This window comes from Ammospiza nelsoni, chromosome 8 (assembly GCF_027579445.1).
Source record: "Ammospiza nelsoni isolate bAmmNel1 chromosome 8, bAmmNel1.pri, whole genome shotgun sequence".
In the NCBI taxonomy this organism is placed as follows: domain Eukaryota; kingdom Metazoa; phylum Chordata; class Aves; order Passeriformes; family Passerellidae; genus Ammospiza; species Ammospiza nelsoni.
In genome coordinates this window covers 28846789-28868072 of record NC_080640.1, presented here as the reverse complement: position 1 = coordinate 28868072, position 21284 = coordinate 28846789, and the positions used below count along the sequence as shown (strand labels likewise).

Sequence of the window (21284 nt, the reverse complement as noted above, 5' to 3'; positions counted from 1 at the left end):
GCCACAGTTTTTCCTATTCCCAAGGGACCAGGGCTATGTTTTAGTCCCAGGGTCACTGGAAGTTAAAGGAGCTTTAGAACTTGGGCATGAAAACTGTAGCTGATGAATAAAAATGGAACAAAAAGTGCTCTTTCAGGAGTTGATGAGGGCCCACTGGAAACACACATTCTACTCTGATATCTTAGGGTAACAATGCAGGGTTAAAAAAAGGAACTTGGAGCGGAATTGTGGATCAGATGCTGTGGGCATACCGCTCATACCTTGCGCGTATCATTTATTTTAGTCCCTCATCCCAAGAGCCCTTTGCCTTGCTGTTGAAAACACAGGCACGCTCTGGGGAGTGCCAGGGATCCTGGCACAGCAAACACTGCAGGACTCCCTGTGTCCTCCACAGGCTTCTGGAATATCTGCAAAGGGCTGCATTTCACAGGTCACAGCTTTGGGCTGTGCTCTTTGGAAGGGTTTGGAGACTTCTGAAAAATTACTGCAGGCTATCCTTTTATAGTGGTTGCATTTCAGTCTTTGAGGTTTGATCTTACGTGCTGCCAAAGAATAGGATGGGACCACAGGCTTCCTGTTCACTCATTTGGAAAGCCTCTAAAGAGAAGTTTTAACTATCTTCTAGCAGAAGCTATGGAATTTGCTGTTCTAAATTTTGTGTGATAGCTGATATCCTTGTCAAAGTAAAGGAAAAAAGTTAACTAAAGGATTTACAGAAATGCTATATACCTTCTATTCAAGAGCAATAGACTAGAGAGGAGCATATGGCAGATTTTTTGGGGATGAAGTGTTGGGCTTGGTGACTTCAATTTATTTAATGTTTGGAGTATTGTTTTCCTATCCTCATTTTATGTTTAAATTTTTTTGCATTAATGAAAGAGAGCATATGCTTCTGGTGATAAAATTCTAATTCTGTGGATGTTTTAGCAGATGATCTGAGCTGGCATAATTTAAATGGCAATATAGCGAACACAGTATTTACATGATGGATGGTGGTTGAGCAGACATTTAAAAAAAATGTCATACACAATTCACACAGATCCTTTTGGCATTTTGACTCTGAATTTTGTTCCTGGGGCTGCACATTCTGTGTGGCCACAATTTGAACAGTTAGCAGTGTAAATGAGTAAATGTAATGTAAATGTAAGCAAATTTTGTCTTGATAGTAGCCCCTTGTAGAAGCCTGTGAGGTGTGCACTTGAACTCCTGTTCAAAGGTCTCATCTGGGGCACACATTTGCCATTATTTTCATGACTAGAAAAGAATTTTTATATAAATAAATATCTCAGATACTACTATTGGTTTCTCTGATATAAGAAGTTATAAAACTAAGGGCCCTTCATAGGTGTAAGCTCCATGAACACATATCTGTACTGATCCTGTTTGTCAACCATTTGCTCTCTGAAAAGGGTTTCTGAAATCCCCTGCACTGGTGGGCTTCAGCTGACTCTTCATATTTCTGAACTGTCTGAAATGTCATCCACTACAGTTCCAGGGAAAAAAATTTCTCCTTGCAAAATCTGGACCAGTAACTCCAGATTATGGTTTAAACTATTTCAGCCTGCCTTTCCCTTTCTTGGAGAGATATTTATATTGTTTTGCATCTCATGTCAAACCATGTTTTTCTTGCTGCTGAATTCTGCCATGTGTTGCTTTGTTTGCAAGTCACTTCCAAGCCAGTAATCACAAGCACTCCATCTGGCTGGGGAGCAGCATAGTGATAATGTAAAAGGACATTTCCACTATTCTGTTTAAAAGAATTCTCCATCTGTACCAAATCTGCCATTTTAATGAGATTGTAAAGGGGTTTTGTTGCTTTTTTCTAGAGGGGAGGAGATTGATTGTTGGGATGGTTTTTATCTTGTGTATCTACTAATTACATGATTGTATCCAAGGCCCTTTCTTTTTCCTAAGCTAAGAATTACCATAGGAATTTGCAGACCATGTAATTCAGGATGCAAAGGAATAAAAGGATCCTGGAAATTTTATCCAAAATCTATAAGACATTGATTTTGCCATTAGTATTGAGCATGTCTGTTACTACCCTTTGTTAATAGTATGCATTGAGAAATCATACTGAATGCTCTAAAATGGATTCACAAGGTTAAAAAAGAAAACACAGTGTCACTGTGATTTATGGCAGTCAGTAATCAGAGCTGAATTGATGGATGTGAATGTGCTGAGATGAATTTTTGGTGCCGGCAGATTTTAATTTTTCTTTGTGCTTTCCTTTTGTAACTCTGATCGTTGCTCTTTCAAAATTAATGGAAGAGAGAATTGGACAACTGCTCTTGTGGGAATGTCGCGGCCTAAACCAGGCCGGTGTTGTGGAGGTTAATGGGCAGTGGCCTGGGTCAGTGTCATCGCGGTGATGTGAGCTCAGGAAGCCAAGAGCCAGCGACTGGAAAGGCAGAGCAGCCGTGGCAGGGGAAAGGAGCAGGCAGAGTGTGGGGAGAGCAGGGTCAGGGGGCTGCTGGAGGGGCAGGCTGGCACCCAGGCCCAGCTGGCACTGCCCACAGCCCTGGGCTGCTGAGGAACAGGGGCCACGGCCCGCCAGCAGAACAGCGGAGACTCTGAGGAATCCGTGTCCCTGAAAATGTTCTTTCTCCTCTGCCAGCTTGGCTGTGGGATTGCCAGAAATTCTGTGTCACCAGCCTGTGCCAGGAGGCTGCACTACAGGGCTGTGGGGCACCACCCCACAGTGGCCTTGGTCCTCTGCAGGGACTTGGGACTTTCTGTGGAACTGCCCCATTTAATCCCTTCACCTACAAAAGAGACCTATTTGGCAAGTTTTAAATTTCACGTGACTCCCTTGAATCCTATTACAGAAATTATCATATTTCCTTTCTCCTTGTTCTCAAGCACCTTTTCAAAGGCAGAAGAAAGCTATTTAGTTACCTGGGCTTTATTCAGAGCCAGCTTTTCTTCAGTTAGAAACAAAAATTCAGACACTGATTAGTAAACCTATGATCTTGGCTTTCTAGAACTGGTATGTTTGCATTTATTGTTTTGAAACTACAGTTCTCAGCTCTCAAAATTACCAGTAATGTTAAATCAAAATTCAGTTATAGAAATTGAATATTCAGGATACTTTGTTTTGTGTGGTGGCCTGCAGTGACAGCATTGCTGAGGTAGCTGTGGGGCAGTGACTGAACTCTCTGCTACAGGGAGCTCTGTGCAGGTATGTCAGTGAGGTAAATTCACCTAAACTGGCTTGGCCATCCTTTTGTACTTAAATTGAGGTGGGAGGCTCTTCCACCTGCAGACAGCTATTGGCTTTTCTGTATTTAGTCAGTGGCAGAAGAGGGTCTTACTCATGAATCCAAAATGCCCTCAGCAAAATGTGCAGGAACACAGGGTAGCTGTTAATAGAATGCATCATCAGTGACATTAATGAAGTGTTTTCCAGCCAGGTCCACCTGAGTGCATGGCTGGTGCACCAGGGCCTCAAATTTTGCACCTTCTGAATACAGAGATGTCTACATAGAGAACTGCTGTGATAATAATTTGGTTTTTAAGCTCAAGAGTGCAAAGCTCCTCCCTTGTGGCTGCGATCCAGTTGATGGAGATATATTTCTGGAAAATTTAAATTACCCCAATAGTGTTTTACATGCAGCATATTTCCTGTCATCAGCATTTCTCAAATGAGACATTAGGCCTGACATCTTGTCTGACCAAAATATAAGGCCATTATTATTTTCCTCCTCTTCCTCTGTGCTGTTCTTCTGTGCCAGTGGATATCTGTTTCCAGCTCATGGGTGTGAGGTGAGATGTGTGGCAGGCAAGTGCAGTGCAGGAGCTTGTGGTGAATTGAAGAGATTCCAATATTCCCTTTCTCAGAAGATGGGCATTCTTTAAAGCCACTCCTCATGTAAGTAACTGTGGGGAAGCACGAAGAAAATTCCTGTTGCTGATGATAGCTTCCACTGAAAAGGGAGAAGTCTGCTTTACTAAAATCAGGAACCTCTCTCTGGGCTTCCCTCTGAAGCAAAATTATTTTGCCCTGGTGTTGCTTTTAATCTCTGTAGTTTAGGAACTTGAAGTACATAGAGAACAGGCTTTTAGTTCAGGAAAATAGCCTCTAGAACCAGCGGCACAAACCTATCATAATTAGTCATCAGAAAATCTGAATAAATATAAAATTACCATGGAGTGGGAGGCAGGCATATGTGGTATTCAAAACACACAGAGTGTAAAATGATGTTATTGTTGCCTTTAGAAATAGTTCAAAGTAGTCTGCATTAGAAAGAGCTGATAAGCAGAATGACAAAAGCTTGTTTCATGAGTGATTCCAAGCAGCAGTGGTTTTCTGATCAGCTGATGCTGCAGCTATTTTGGGTATTCCACAGATCATGATTACATACACGGGGAATGATTGGAGGCAGCAAATATGGTAAGTGAGCCAGGAATCCTGGGACACGCTCTGTCACTGACTTAACAGTCTTCTGTTCCCTTGTCCTCTGCCATTTCAATCGCCAAGGGAAGTGCAACAAGTGACACCGTGCTAAGTTCCTTTAAAAAAAAAAAAAAAAAGAAAAAAAAGAAAAGAAAAGCACTTCCTGAGGCTGCTATTTTTAGCAATGGTGCAGTGTCCAAAGTGTTAACTAATTGAGTCATCAGGTTTCATATCTGGCCACAGAAAATGGCAGTGGAAGAGGGAGAATGCTTTCCAGAACAAGTAAGCATTTGTGGATTCTGAAATGAGTGAAATCTGCATATCGAGTTTCTTGTGTTGGTGTTTTAAGTCTTTGATTGTTTGAGGCAAAGCTGGATGTAGGAAGAGGTACGTTTTGGATTGTTTGGTGTGTTTTGTTTCTGATGGCTGGGTTATGGTATAGGCTGAGGTGGCAGTCAGAATATTGCAATTATTTCTTCTCTCTGTCTTGCCAGTGGCTACTTTGTGTTCAGAACACTCTGTAGAAGGAAGACATTAAATTGTGATTAAAATTGCACAAACATTTGGTAACATTGTGCTCTGCACTTAGGGCCTTAAGTGACACACAGATATTTGTAACAACTGAAGTATTTTAGCCAATCTTGCATATTTAGAAAAAAAGTTTAAAATCTGTGCTTTAAAGGTGTATTTTTTAAATAACACACCTCTTCTCCTGACAGTCCACAGGTGAATTAAACTTGCAGAGGAGCCAGCAGTAGTGCTGGTAGTGTGCTAGTAGTGATCTGTAAGGAGGCACCCGTACCACTCTCACTCTGAGAGTCCCAGCGACCTTCAAGGTGCTCCCTGTGGGATTTAAAAATTCCTCAAGTGAGGAAGCTGCTGTGGAAGGACATCCCTGTACTCCATGAACCAGGTTCAGAGGGTCTTCAATAGCTTGGGTGATTCACATCATTTAAAAACCACAAAGGCAGATCAGTTCTCTAGGCTACTCTACTGCAGAATTTAAAAAACCCAACAGGTTCCCAGGAAACTGGATTTGTGTTTTGAAACTGGATTTGTGTTTTTAGTACTGATGAGTGCCAAGCTTTGTGGAAATGTCAATTAGTGGCAATATTTTTTTAGCTAGAGATACTACTGATGCCAGAACAGAGCTGTTTACTAGCTAATTTCCATGTCAGCAATAGCTTTGTGCTCTGAAAAAAATACTGCAGTGAGTCCTCTAAAATGTGTATATTGTTGTTTACTTGCTGTCAGCACAGGGCTGGATGTTGTTCTCTGCTAAAAAACATCTTTGAAAACTTTGGTTTTCTAGAGAAGATGTTTTTCCATAAGCTTATCTCCACCAGTAATTTCCAAACCGTGAAAACATTTACTGGGATATTTTTTTTGTGAAGTTATTTTTTGAGGAAGCTCTTATTATTCAGCTATCTTACAGTACTTGATTAAACTCTCTGCTGTTCAGTCCTGAGAACTTTATTTGCTCTCTCCTGCCTTTTGTAGCACAACGGTGTCCATTTTCATGGTGATAAACATCTTTGCTGATGCTCCACATGAGCCCAGCAGCCCAGACCCCTGCAGGTCCTGTGTGCAACAGCTGGGCCAGCAGAGCGAGCTGCCCTGGCGGTGGCAATGTGCTGCTCTGCGGGATGCTCTGCCCCTCTCTGCTGCACCAGGATGGTATTTTCTCTTGCTTTACTGGGGTTTGTTACCAGCTGTATAGAAACTGTTGTTTCTGTTCATTTGGATGTTGTTTGGGGAAGATGTAGCAGCTCTCGACATGGGGTTTAGCAATGGAGAAAGGGTGGAGTATTTATGTGTTAAGATTTTCCTTGCTGATAAGTTTTTTTTTTTCCTTTATGATAAGTTTCGTTTTCATCCCTTATGTAAATCTTAGTTAGGCTACCCTGCATATTTGAGAGGAAAGAGAGAAACAAGCTCTATTTCACTGTGTGTTTATTCTGTCGATTTGCTATTCAGGAGTGATACTTCAGCACTGTACAGTAATGGCCCATTCTATCATCAAATGCTGGGGGAGATTCACTGTATAGGGCTGGTATGGTTTGTTGTAGCTTATTTCTGTGATAAACTGATCTTCACTTTAATGGTAGCACTAAAAACAAGTTCTAAATCTGTGTCTGTTAAATATAGTAGGAGTAAAGTCTTTTTGGCCAGTTTGGAAAGTTTTAATTCACTAGTATTATACCATTATATTTGATTAAACTGTGATGTGCTTTTCAAACATACTTCATTCTGATGCTAAGAGGAAGTGATAACTTTTGGATTAAATAAATTAGCAAATCTAGTTAAGGTGATGTAAAATATTAAAATAGTTCTGCTGTTTGTTTTTTGTTAAAAAAATTGAAATCTCTCCTGAGATATTAATTTCCTCGTAGTGGTTCAGCCAAATCCTGGCTCTCTAATGCAAAATGGCTTTGAAAACCAGAAAAATAGTAGTTCAGCTTTGTAACTGAAAAGTCAGCATGTGAAAATGGCATTACCCAATCTGCAGTGATTTATCTGTACATTTGGTAACTTTCTCTCAGAATGAAACTGAACTCTGTTTTCTTTCTGCCTGCATTGATCTCAAAGATCCCATACAGCTAAGGCTGTTCTCACTGTCACTGTCTTCAACCTGTTTGTGTCTGTAAATGCTGGTCCTGCCCTTACCCCAACAGGGATTTAGGTTCCTCATTCTGTTTAGAACAGAATCTTTTATGCAGGATTTAAGAGTTTAAACTAGAGTTTAAAATTTAGGTAATAGATTAGAGCCTCTGATTTTTGCTCACAGACTTTGGTGCTAGGGCACTTTCCCTATTGACATCTGAGCTCATCCTCAAACCTAGAACACATGGAGTGAGGAACAAAACACTTGTAAACTAATTTATGTTTGCTGTGCACGCCACTGAGTGCATTTCATCCCGACAGCCCCAACAAATGCTATGACAGAGCTTTCCATGCCACTGCAGTGATTCCCAGCAGTGAATGCCAGTGTTTAACCATGGCAGAGGAGGGGAAAGGGTGACAAGGGAGGGGTGGGAGCAGGTGGCTCTCCTGTGCCCAGCCCCACAGCTCCGTGCAGACCCCATCCCACGGCACCACACCTGGGGGAAGGGATTCTCCCCTGTGTTTGCAGCAGTGACAGGCTGCCGTGTGTGTAGCACCTGCTTTGGCTTGCTCTGCGTTGCCTTTGTGGTTTACAGAGATGGGGTGGGTCACAAAATGGGCCTGGAGGGACTGGGTCAGGTCCACAGCAGCAGACTCACATGGAAAATGACCTACAGCAGGTTGTGGGTAGCAGGGAATTGCAGCTCCTGTAGCAGGATGTGGCTAAGCCAGCACAGCCTGAAGTATCCCTGATGGTGTTCCCCAGTAGGTCTCATGCATCTCCAGGCCAACATTCAAATTGTTTCCTGGCAGGTTGCTCAGCTCCTGCACTGGGGGCCTGCTAACTCTCCTGTGTGAAACTGCCCTCAGGAGTTTGGGAAGTGCTGGGTGGGTGTTTTTCCTCCTCAACCACCAAATTACCTCAGCCAGTCTTTAGCTCCAGGAGGATGTTTGAATACTTTAGTTTCTTGGTTTCATTGATTCTCTGCCATTGTACCAGGGTCTATCTGTTTCACAAGGAGGTGTCAGGACAGCTGATTCTGTCAATGTCACAAGCCCTCCTGAGGTGAGCTGCTGTGACAGGACTTATGTGACATCTCTCACTGCCCCTGCAGAACGTACTGGTAGCAAGTTCATGAATGTTTTGCAAATCTTGAGTCCTCAGAAGCTCTTTAGGTAATTTCCACTGGCCCTTCAGGTTCTCTGTCTGTCGCATCAGCCACGTGGAGTTCTCCAGAGAGAAACCCTTCCACAAAGGGTCCAGGTGTGTAAAAGGAAGAAGTTTTTGCTCCTGATAGGGGTCAAAATCCCTGCTGTGGAAACCCATGCATTGGCACTCACAAACTGATGAATGTTTGTAATTCTTGTAAGAATACTAAACTATATGCCCCCTCTTCCCCCCCAAAAAATTAAACCTCTAGTAGATAGCTTTACAACTACCAATTCAAATGCCTTTAAAACCTAAAAAGGCATAAATTGTACTTATATGTGGGGTTTGCAAAGCTTGCAGTGTAAATTGGTGTGTGTAAATTGCAGTGTAAATTGCATGTATTTTTGCCACCTCTGAAATGGCTTGACCAGTTAGCATCAAAATCTTTCTGTTTAATGATAATTGGAATTTCAAAGTTCCAAGGCAGAATCAATTTGGTTTTAAATCAGAGTTGAATTCTAAAGCAGGCATTAAGTAAAAACTTATGAATTCACTGAAAGCTCTTAATAGATTATGTAGCTTGTCTGTAATTTCTATAGTTTATTTGCTACAGTATTTTTAAGGAAAATTTATGTGCATCACACTTCCCCTGACATGGAGTTTTCTCCATGTTACTACCACTGATTGAAGCATATTTACTGCCACGTCTGATTGAAGCATATTTACATGATGTTTTTGTACTCAATAAAATCTCTCCCCCTGAAATCAATGGTATTATCTCATTTAGGTCTGTAAACCCTCCCCCCACCCTCTGAAATTATAGACAAATAAAAGCAGTGTACAGAATATTTTGACAAGAGTTGCAGAACTCTTTTCCTCTTCTTTTTGGGTCCTGATTCTAAAATGATATTCACAAAGGGAAGAAGAGGAGGACTCACTGATGTTATTCATGCAGTGATCTGAAGAAAGTGACTTTAGCATGGAAGTGGTCTTAAACTTGGGCCTGAGATGTGCTGAAATTATCTCCTTGCTCTTTGGATAGTCAGCTCCTGAGAGGAAAACAGCAGGGAAGAGATCAATGCCATCTCATCTAGCTTGACACATAAGACAGTTATTATCTTCAGGTGAATATAAACATGAGAGGAAGCCCTGGAAGCACATCCAGCCCTTCTCTGGCTCTTTGTGACTGTGGTAGCAGTTATGAAAGCCAGTGATTTATTTTTCACTTGTAAATGTAGGATAGGAAAACTTAAGAGAGGGAGAGATGAGTCATTATGGATTCAGGAGTTTCTTCCCAGAATTTGAAATAAACTTCTAGCTGCTGAGACCTTTCAGCCTGGAGGATGAATCTTGGATTTGAAATGCCAAAATCTTTTTGCCTTTTAATGCATCAGATCCTTTTCATTACTTATAAGTGTGAGTTGGTCACAAAGGGCCTGGTTCTTACACTGCTTGTCACTTTTAATAGAATACAGTAATTCACTGGTGAAACCAGGGACTATCCCAGTCTTAGGGTCTTGAAGAGAATGTGTCCCAATTTCCCTTGTCATTTGTCTTTTCATCCAGTGCAGTCCGATAGCTGAAAACTCACTATTAAAGACCTTTATGGTCTTTTTATAGACTTCTTGTGGTTGTTTTCCCATTAAAATTATTCTTGTAATTTGTTGGTCTTGCATATTTGGAAAGATTGTGTGTGTTTTGCAGATGTACATTGATTTTCGTAGTCGTCGATCTTGCTTTTGGTGTTACTAATTTATTACATTCATACGAGTAATAGTTTTCACAAATTCTTCAGGTGAAGCTGGCACGTCAAACCTGTGCTTCAAAATCTCAAAACTTTGTCTGTGCAAACTGGCAAAGCATATGGAAATAGTGCAGACCTTCACCTCCTGTCTGAACTTTGTCCCTGTGGGGATCTGATCTCAGTTCAGATGGTTTTGGTTGGGTTGTCAGATCATAATTTTGTACAAAATTGCAATTCAGTTATTCTGTGTTTGTTGAGTATCTATGTTGGCAAGTAAATAATGTGGAGATGACATCTTAAGGGGCATTTTCCACTTGGATGGTATGATCAAGATTTTATAGATATTACATGTGGATGTTAGGCAAGAATTTGCTATAACTGTGTCTTTTGCGCCTTGGAAATCACAACCCTCTTTGCTATTTGCAGAAAATCAAAGGAATAACAACTGTTTTTCCTATGTTGTGCTTGAGCTTTCTTGGGAAGCAGGCACTCAGGCATTTAAGGACAGCCAGGTGGGATTGGTGGTGTCACAAGTCACAGGATTGAGTGAAGGAGGCTGCATGCACAAAGTCCAAACAACTTTCACAGTGAGAAGGCTGCATCACAGCTCCACAGCAGGTGTTTGTCACTGCTGGCAAACAATGTGCTCCAGACCTCTCTGTGATGTTCAGGGCAGTCACAAACACCTTTTTTACTGATTGGAAGCTGTGAAATGTTCTTGGATGTACCAGCCGTGACATCTCAGGCTCTGGGTCCTTTGGAACCACCTTCCACTCCAAGTGGTTCATTTTTCATGGGAACAGGGTGCATATTCAGCATTTTGCCGAGACAGACTCTGAGAAAGCTCCAAGGCATCATGAGAATGGTTTATACTAAATCTGAACTTTCTCCTGTGGTCTAGTAAGCGAAGAGGCTTGTTTGCATGAATGTTTTCCTAGTTTGGCCAAAGATTTCTAGAAAGAACAACCTGCATCTAAAGTGCATTTTCCACTTTTGTTTTGAACTCCTTAGATGTATGATTTTTCAGGAAATATTTCATTTTTCTCTACAAGAATGATAAGATTGAGCACTCTACAGGGATGGAGCCTCAGTTTTTGAAAACCCAGTTGGTTTACTGATTTAATATGCGTTCACATGCATATTTTTCAGAAATAAAATGTAAATTAGAAAATAAATTAAAAGTTTACTCCCCAGTAGTGTGACCAAGAAGAAAGTTTCACACAGCCTAATACCAGTGTGGTTTTTGACCTGTGGAAAACATACTGTAGTTACCTAGTTGGAATAGAGCCCTTTATGGGGACATTGCAAATAGCACCACATCTTTGGCTGCTTTATCATGCACAATGCAATAACATGATCAAAGAAAGTTGATGATTAAACTGTGTGGTAGGGCAAACAATTAGAGGGATTAATTTGGTTTTTTGATTAGTAATTACGTTGTTTCTCTTTTTGCAATCATATTCAAAACAGCTGGCCTTCCCTAGCCAAAAGATGTGTCCTCTGAATTGCCAGGCACTGGGAGTGGAGCTTTTCCTGATGCCCTGAGGTTGTGTTCAGAGCTGTGATCCCCAAAGCAGTCTCTGGAGGGTAATTAACAGCACAACTGCAGATAGCAGTGGGCCCCAGGCTGGTACATCCTTATCAGAAGCAAACACATATGGTAGCATGGTATGTAAAGTGTGAGTACTTGTTTGCACTGAGAGCATCATTCATCCAGTGCAATCAGCCCCTTTTCTAATAAAGAGGATACAATTGAAAATTTTTAATGGTGATATCGTTAAAAGGTAACAGCAGAGAGACACAGGGGATTAGAGCCTCTTGGAGGATGATGAAGAGGCTCCCCTTGACAGTGATGTCAGTGGTTTATTTCACGTGGCTCAGACACTGCTGTAAATTGGCCACTGTAGTTTATTTCAGTGCTTACCCAGTGAGGGTAACACATTTGCATGGAAGAAAATTCTAAATTAGCATAGGAGCAAAATCTAAGAAATGCCAAGGTTCTCTCATTTCTGGTATCATGCTTAGTGCCCATCAGAGTTAAGCCTTTCTGCAAAAAAATTGGCACTGGCTGCAATAAGCCCACCCTTATCAAAAAAAAGCAAAAATGTTATCATCCATTTCCTCAGGTCACCTCATGCTGCTGCAAAGACTCTCTTTGTTGAGCACATTTCCAAATGGAAGTAACATAAGTTCATCCCTTAAAATGAGGTCATTGCCTCTCCCCACAACAAATGTTAGGCATGGTTAGCATCTTTTTGTTGGGACTCAAGCCAGAATGCATCCTGCTCTGGCACAATGGGAACCTGCTGGGGGTTTCCCTTCACAACAGCTACTGTTAAAGATGGAGTGAAAAACAAAACCCTGCTCCCAATGTGAAAAAAAGACTGGATTTTTAATCTGAAAAAGAGGCCACTGTAAGCAGAACACAAAGCAAAGAGAGATGAGCATAATAAAATACCACCAGTATGGGAGGAGGCCTGTGCATGTTAAAAATAATGGCTTTGCACTTTAGAGGGTTCACTCAATAATACAGATTCCCTGTTTTCTTAAGGGACCCTCTCTAATGCCATGGGAAAACCAGGCCAGACCCTGGACTGACAGTCAGTGAAAATTTGCTAATAGTTTTTTCTCTGTAGCCATGATAAATAATCTCTTACTTCCAGAGGGAAGCACTTAAAGAAAAAGAGTGAATATGTATTTGCTAGCATGAGTCAGCATCAGCATTTTCTGGAGGCTTAAGGTAATATCCAAGTAGCTTGGGCATTAGTCTTTGCTGTAACAGAAATATTTTTAATTCATGTAGTTTTTCCTGAAAATGGGGAAGCAGTTCTTAGGTCCCTTCATCTTGTGGCAGGACTAGGGGACCATAAGGTCAAGAAGGGTTGGCAAATGGAGTGCTGCTGCCAGCACAGCTTATCCAGCCTCAGCCCTTTGCCGAGATGTCCCTGGGATGAAAATGAGCTCCAGACTGGAAAACCTGTTGTGTGCTACAGGCGGTCTGCAAGCTCATCAGCCTGCTGTACGTTAGAGAGGGAGTTTTTATAGCAGCGTACCTTAAAGGGAAATGCACGGATCTAAAAGAAATACACATTGCATAAAACCTCCCTTCATTAGCCAGCTGAGCATATTTGCACATTTCTTAAAACTAGAAACAGTCCCTTTTTCTTCCAAGAAAGTATGGGGAGAGAGGAGAGAAGTCATACCATCTGTGAAGAAAAAGCTTGGTATTATGCATTCACCAGTACTGCTACTCCCATAAATCCACTGTTTACTAAATATTCTCTGAATAGCCATTTCAGAGCTCAGTGCTGTGCACAGCACCTGAAGTTTGTCTCCCCAAGAATTAAAACACTTGTAAAAATCTTGATTTTTAATTTTAGTCTGCATGTAGAGTTTGAAAAGGTAGCAGCCACAGGAATCCCAGGAGGGAAGAGCTGCACAGGAAGGGCTGCAATCTTTGTGGCTGACTGCAAGGGCATCTCAGATTCAGGTGCTTTGATGTGTGTCCCTTGCCTGTTGTTCTCATGACATTTGTCCAGACCTTGGAGTATCAAAAGCAAATTTTCATCTTCATTTCATAATGGGATTGATTACAGAAAAAGACAAAGGGATCTGAACTGGCTGCAAGCATTCAGAACACTTCTCAGGATGCTGAGGTTTAATTAGTGAAGGATAAATCTATTAGGTCTGATGGCAGAATGTCCTGTAGACAGAGTGTCTATGTCTATTCTATCTGTGTGGGACTCTTATTTCCAGATGCCAGCTGGTGTGGAAGGTGGGAATGGGCATGTGGAGAAGAATTGCCCACAGGCAGGGGCACATGGGTGTCCTGGGTGATGGTTGGAAACCCAAGATCCCTTCCCCCCCACTGTGGTTTTAATGCATTTCATGTATCAGTCCTTTATCAATTTATGATATGGGCTTCCAGGAATGATGGCAATCCAGATAAATAATTACTAACATTATTATTGCACTTCTTTGATCTTTAAAATCCTCCATTGGTTTGAGCCTAGGCTCTGGTGCTGTTTCTGTCTGTAATACTGAGGCAATTTACAGGCTCCAGCAGGGACTCCAAGAGGCTGTTTTTTAAACAAAACAGTGCCAATTGAAGTAACATTTTCATACTCTACTGAGGTATTAAAAAAAGAAAAACAACAAATTTAGTCTTAAAAAACAAATGTAAAGTTTGAAAATTTTGGGTTCAGAAATGTAGAAGTTTAGGATTGATGTTTTTGATCAATTCCTTACATTTTGGATGGAGAGTGTTCATTGGTTCTCGTGGTTTTGGACATGACATGTCTTAACAAGGATACTCGAGACATTTTGTGAGACAGAAAAAAGCTTGCAAGTCTCTCCTCTGTGTGGGTAGGTCTGAAGTAATGCCTTAGTTATAGGGGAAGTGGAAGCTGGCAATGCTGCTTTTAGGGAGGCTGAAACTGGTTTTAGTTTCCAACAAGGTTGTCTCTGTTTTCTGTCTAATGTTACTGCTTGTTTCTGCTGATGGTAGAGGTGGAAATGGATGGAGGGACTCCCAGAAACCCTGTTTGCACAATGGTACACCCTCAGTCTGTTCTCCCTCTGTGCAAATCTCAGAGCTCCTGTGCGTGGTGGCCCAGAAAGGGTGAGCTAACCCCATCTGTGGGCTTGGGAGCATCAGCCAAGGCCAGACAAAAAAGGTTTTCCCCTTTCTAAGAGCACAGGGACGTGTTACACCCTGTGTGCTGAGGCAGCCCGTGCACACGCACATGTTGGCTCACGTCACGTTCAGGTACCTGGAAACCAGTAACAGTTAACCAGTAACCAGTGCTGGGTTACTGGTGCAGGCTGACAGGTGAGCAGGATGCTGGGCCCAACACCTCACCAGCCCCACTGAGGGATGGCAGCCTGGCTGCTGGTGTGGCTGGACGCTTGTGGCTGCTATGGAGTGAGTTTTGAGGGATGACTGGCAAAGGAGGACGTGCTGTTGGCTTGAGGGATTCCAGGAGTGGATTTGGGCACCACCTGAGATAGTTTGGTTTGAGACACTTTTGTGTGGCCTCAGGCTGGGACTGTGACCTGAACTTTATCCTTCCTCCTGTTAGTATTAGTAACAGCTGTTAAGTCTTCAGAACCCCTAAGCCCAAAAGTCATGCCCAAATCTGTAAGAGACACAGGCATTGCTCTCCCTCCACAGTGAAATTGCAGTTAGAGATTAATGTGGTTATCAAATATTTATTGCTGCTTCTGCCTCTCCCCCTCCATTTTGTTTGAGCAAATAGGCTGGGACGTGCCTGCAGAGGAGCAGTGCTCCTTGCCTGGCTGTATTCCTGCGCCTGCCTGCTGGAATCTGATTTTCCCCTCCCCACCCAGAGCAGCTGTAAACAGCTGATGTTAATTCTGGTCCCCCTGCTGACTGTGCCAAACAGGGATGCCATTGCCCTCTGACAAAGAGGCTCCCGCTCTATTGAGTCCTCCCTCCTACCTTTAGTAATGCTGATAAAATGCTGACCTGTTTTTTTACCCCAGTGACTGCTGTTGCTAAGCACTGAGAATATGACCTGTCTCCTGTAATAATCTGCATTGCACAACTCAGATGATCTCCCGAATGAAAGCAGCTCTCAAGGCAGCTTTTCTTGCCCATGGTCTATACAGTTATGACTGTTTACTTTGCAGGGCATCTTATTTTTGAGAAAGCCTGACTGAACACCAGTGTTTGGGGGCTGTATTTGGGGACTGTTCTGTTGGAAGGACATTGCAGAAGCTGGTTTGTAGGGATCAGCGTGGCATGCTTGGAAAAGAATGATAAAGAGCAGGGAAGGCTGTAAGCTGGTGACTTATCACTGCAAAGTGGAATGCAAAGTGTGCAAAACTCGGGAGAAAATGAGGAGTTCATAAGTAATGGCTTTCTCCTTAGAGGGGAGAGCTTTTTTTATTGGCTGTACCAGTAAAATAGTCTCGTCACTTGTATGGGTACAAGGAGAAAAGCAGATTTCCTATCCTCTTATCATTTTGCTGTCATTATGCCAAGACTGCTTCATCCTGCATGTGAAGGAGGCTTCTGATGGGCTTGGAGCAATTCTTGAGCACAACATCCAGCTTGCAGTGGCTGTGTTGACAGGAGAGGAGAAAACTCTATGGCAAATCCAGAAATTTGATATTTAAAAAAAAAAAAGGAAATTATTTGAGCAACAGAAAACATCTCAATGCACTCGTAGCTGCAGTGATGTAAGCCTGGGATGAAATGGTGCTGAGAGGGAAAGAACCCAGACAACTCCTGCTTTACCAGTCTAGAAGAGGGCACAAAAAATATGTTGACTGCCCAAGTTGCCAGGGAAAGCTGTGGCAGGGATAAAATCAAAGATTGTGTGATTTGTCCCTCTTGAAAGCTAACCCAGTTTGTTGCATTTGCTCCAAGGCAGGATCAGCATTATCTAAACTGTCCTCCCTGGATATTTGCATAACTTGTTAAAACCCTCTGGGGATGGGACTTCCTCTCAGTGATTCTGTCATGGCTTAACCAACATTTCTGCTGTCCTTACATTCAAGCTGAAGTCATCATAAAGTAAATTTGTGTAACTATCTTTAATGCAAAGTCTGAAACAAAGGAAAATGCAGTTTGTATAATGACACTGTACCTAGAAATTTCTGGCTTCTTCACTGAAAGTAAACAGATATTTTCAATAAAATGTGCCATAAAATGAAGGAGAATAGAGAAAATAAACCAAAATGTTAGCAGATGTGAAATTTTATAATACATTCATTTGTAGAACCATGGGCTTTTTAATTCTACCAATCCAATCCTTCAAGGTTGAATATTTTGATTTTTTTTTTTTTAATCTCTCAGATTAGTTCTCCCAGTACTGGTTGGGTCTGTTCAGCTTGGCCATTAGAAGTGGTGTGGTGCCTTGGGGAAGAGCAGCGTGGTTGGTTTCCCTGCAGCCCATTTCTGAGGCTGGTTCCCCGTGGCTGTGTGCCACACGGGGTGCCAGATGTGCCCCTGGCTGCTGGCCTTGCGTGTGAGACTCCACTCCATAATTCACGGTCATGTGTGGAGCCAAGCCTGCTGCTGCCTGCTCGGGGTTTGACCCACATTTCACAAGGTGGTTTGGGATCCTTTCCTGTCTAGCTAAGTGGATGTACAATGTGCTGTGTCATTAATAATTTCTTTGCCGCTGAAATGTGTTTTTATACCGTGCCGTGATTTCTCATGGGACTTCTCCTTTTTTTCTTGCAGTCTGACACAAATGCAAGTTACCTGAGAGCAGCTCGAGCTGGCAACTTGGAAAAGGCTCTTGACTACCTAAAAAATGGAGTGGACATCAACATCTCAAATCAGGTTGAAGATTATTTTGGTCAAATTTTCTGGATAAATACCTTTCTTGCTGATTCTCAGATCTCTCATCATATTTGCACTTCATGTCAAAGATAATTTACGTGTTTTTTGATGAACCATGTTTACATATCTTATCTAAATAATTTTTTTTTGTTTTTAAACCCTTTACCCAGACACCATTTCACTTGCACTTGGGGAATGTGCTGCCTTATCTTTCATTCCATTTGTATTGCATTAGATCATGGAACAGCACGCAGAATTTGAGACCCCAGAGCCAGAATATCTTGATTTAATTAATTCTCTGTCTTTATAATCTAATTCTTGTGAAGTTTACCTAAGTGTAGTTTTTGTAAGCAGTCCTCTCAGTGGCATGGTAATAACTTGTCTCCTCATATGCTTGGTAAGCTGGAAAACACTTGGTAATCCTTCTAATTGCTTTTCTTTTTCCCCTCCCTTTTCTCAAACCAGAATGGGTTGAATGCTCTCCATCTCGCCTCCAAAGAAGGGCATGTAGAGGTTGTCTCTGAGCTGATCCAGCGAGGTGCCAGTGTGGATGCAGCCACAAAGGTCAGTCAAGCCTATCTGGTTGTTCCCTGTTCACACTGCTGGCCTGGGCACGAGGTGTTGGCCATGTGATTGCAGACTGCTGCAGCAGAAATTGCCCATTTTCCACTGCTGGGGCAGGGGGGGGGCTCTCAATAATTGCTTAATAGAAACAATTATAGTAGATGATAATAAATGTCACAGATTGCTAGGGTGGAGATTTACTGAACAAGCTGTAGACTCCTGTTGTGGTTTCTGTCCATGCCATGTCTTCTAGAATAACACACCCATTAGAAGTATTTAGCAAGAAATACTGTATTCTAAAGTGGAAGATGTTCTTGATGGTATTGTTATGTATTCAGGCTCAGGTTCTGTACTCTTTTCAAGTGTCCCTGTCTCTAATTCCAGAAAGGAAACACAGCACTGCACATAGCATCCCTCGCCGGACAAGCAGAAGTTGTCAAAGTGCTGGTTACAAATCGGGCCAATGTCAATGCACAGTCTCAGGTAAGGCCACACGCCCCTGTTTGCTTCTGCTGACACTAGTGTTGTTCTTCTCTTAGAAACTCTGATTTTAGCAAATATATTTGCTAAATAACGTGTTAATATTAGCTCTTGAAAATAGAGTTGATAGTGAGATCAACCTCAGATGTGCCCTACGAGCTGCTCCTTGTTAGAGCTGGAGGAGACAAGGCTGGAACAGGAGAGTGGGAGAGAATGTGTTCAGAGGGATCCTGTTTCACATCATTCACTGTCTCAGGCTCAGTTGAGCCCATCCCTTTTCCTTGTAGAGGGAGGTACTGCAGGCATATGCAGAGTTTGTAAGTCTGGTTCAAGTCCTTTGAATAAATGTTTAGGTCAATTATAGAGAATTTGAAATGAGACAAAACAGCACTGGGTGCTACAAGCAAAGCAGTAGAACAAAACAGAAAAACTCTGGCTTGAAAAATGCATAAACTACAGATTGTTGAAAGCCATGTGGCTGTGCCAGCAGTGCCCTGCATACCACCCCAGTCCTGCTCTCCCTGCTCAGGGGCTGGAGGCAGTGTCAGAGAAGAGACAGCTTTCTCATCTGGCCCAGGATTACCATTTTGCTGTATTATAAAAATGTGGGCATGAAAATAAATGTTTGTTAAAAAAAAATTAAAGAAGGAGGATGGGTTGTTTTATTGGTCTTTCAAATAATAGGAACAAAATGCTTAACAGGATCTATTTGGAAAATGTTAGTTATTTGTGGTCTATATTTCATGGTTTTTTTCACCTGAGGAAAAGAAATAAATTACTCAGATCTTCTTTCTTACTCTTTTATACTAGCTCAATAAGCACTATTTGATTCCAGGAACCAAATTTAATATAACTTAAATTTAAAGAAAACAACAACAAAGTATTTTTAGGTAAAATCTCCCATGGCTGTTAAGAAGTAAAACAAAGCAGAAATATTTGCCATGGTTTTCCTGTTAAAGAACTTAAGATGGGATTGACAGGATCTTTTCAGCTTGGGTTTGAGAACTTGTGTATTCATCCCTGAAACTAAAAATAATCTGAGATTGTAAACATTTTATATAACTGCATTGTCCATACACCCTAAGGTTTTGCCACATGTTAGTCTAACTTTGCTAACGTGCCAGAATTAAAGGTTTATTTCTCCCCCACCCCACTATAGAGTCTTTAGTTGGAACACCATGTAACACCTCTATTGGCCATTCCACACCAATCCCAGCTGGGATTCAGCTTTTGAGGAGGTTCCTGGTGCCAAACTGGTGGTTTCTGTCACCAAACTGCCCTGGACCAGCTTGGTTTGTGGTGCTGAGCTCCACTTGAGTTTTGTCTCCTTGAAGGTGACAGCTCTCCCATGCTTGTCTAACCAAATCTTGCTGTCTGTAAAAAGCCAAAAAGCAAACCAGATATTTGTGCTGGGGCAAAATTTAACACCTTTTCTAAGGGCTATTTATTACTATTCAAGACAAAATGGTTTTTATCAGACTTTTGGCTGTCTGGCAATTCCAGCCCCCTTTTTAAAGACAGAAACAAGTGTAAAGTGTGGGGTGGAAGGATATTTAAAACCTTACAAAAACTTAACATAGGAGAAAATGTTCTGCTCTGCCTCCCAATGCTAATAATATTTGGTTTTGAGAATTTTTGCCTATTAATTATTTCATGAAACAAGCTGTTAGGTAGTGTTTCCTGCTTCCTTTCTAATTGCAAATGTTTGAAACTAAAAAAATTAATCTTTGTTTCCAGCTGAGTTAGTAAATAGATATGGAATATGGCATGAAATCATAGAATACCAGACTCAATACCAAACTGCTGTTCACTGCAATAACTTGTGGTGTGACATATGAGGTACCTTAGCAAGTGCTTCCTGGCTTCTCTGTTTTTTAATTAAGTAGAATTTTGACTGTATGGTGACTGAACTGTTGAACCTCTGTTCAGGAGAGTGCATTAAACACATCTCTAACTTTGTGCTTGGGCTGTGTGAGCCCTTCAGTGCCTGCTCTGTGCTCGTAGCAGTGCCTGCCTGCACAGACACCAAAATACCAAATCCTGGAGCAGCAGCAGGCCCTGCCACCTGTGCAGGCCTTGTAAACATGTGGCTTCACAGCTGCTGGGTGCCTTGATGCTGCTGAAGTTCCTCTTGGGTCCAGCATCCATTTTGTCCCCAGATGTCCTTTGTTGTGACCTCCTGTGTGTCCCTGCTGCCGCGTGCTTGGCCTCAGGTCACCGGTGCTGGGTGCTGGACGTGTGCCCTGCCCCTCTGTCCACTGCTGGGACAATCAGGTGTCCCTCAGCTGGTCCCCTGCAGCTCAGCCCAGTCTCACTGCCATGGGTCTCCCTCTGCATCTCCCCAGGGCCCAGAATGTGGATGTTTTTCCTTTGTTATAAACATACGGGCAAACTCCTCTCAGCTCATCTATTTTCAGCCCCATTGGTTTTCTGCAAAATCTAGGTCAGTGTCCTGTGTAACTGTAGGAGAGATTTCAGAATTTCTTAGAACTAAAGGTAAAAAATGCATTGCCTTCATATTAATCCCAAAAAATCCAGTTTCTCATAGGCTGTTTATTGTTAAGACAAAGACAAAAGCATTGACTGTAAGACAAAGGCATTCACCAAAGAACGAGTTAAGCTCTGCAGCCTCTGATACTTGTATTGCATTGATTGAAATCAGTCACTAAAGCATAATTTGAGAGATGCTCTAATGTGTTCAGAAACACTGATAGACCTCTGTCTCAAACTGCTGAGCACCAATGATCCTCACAGATCTGGTGCCTGAAATATGAAGTAGCTGGGTGCCCAGAAGGCAGCTCTTTGAGGAGATGGAAAGCAGAAGTAGCTGGCACAAGTGAAAGGGAAGTCAAAGCTAATGGAAAGAAGAGAAAAAAATTACAATTACTCTGAGGAGTCACTGCTCTTGCTTTTGCCACAGACTTGTATTGTATTTCCCTGTCCTGTTTTGAATTTCCAGTGCTGTGGCTGTATTTATCAGGAATCATAACTCATTGCCACCAAATCATCTGTCCAGATTGATTTTTAGCTT

The 21284-nt window shown here is 42.0% G+C and overlaps 1 protein-coding gene across 3 annotated transcripts in view; it reads left to right on the top strand.

The window, feature by feature from the left end:
• Positions 1–21284, top strand: part of ANK3 (ankyrin 3) — a 190823-nt gene that overhangs the window by 37279 nt on the left and 132260 nt on the right. For all 3 annotated transcript variants that reach the window (XM_059476633.1, XM_059476632.1, XM_059476631.1), the window contains exons 2-4: positions 17108–17209; positions 17675–17773; positions 18158–18256. In XM_059476633.1, coding sequence (XP_059332616.1) covers positions 17108–17209; positions 17675–17773; positions 18158–18256 — 300 coding nt within the window. The remainder of the gene's footprint in view (positions 1–17107; positions 17210–17674; positions 17774–18157; positions 18257–21284) is intronic.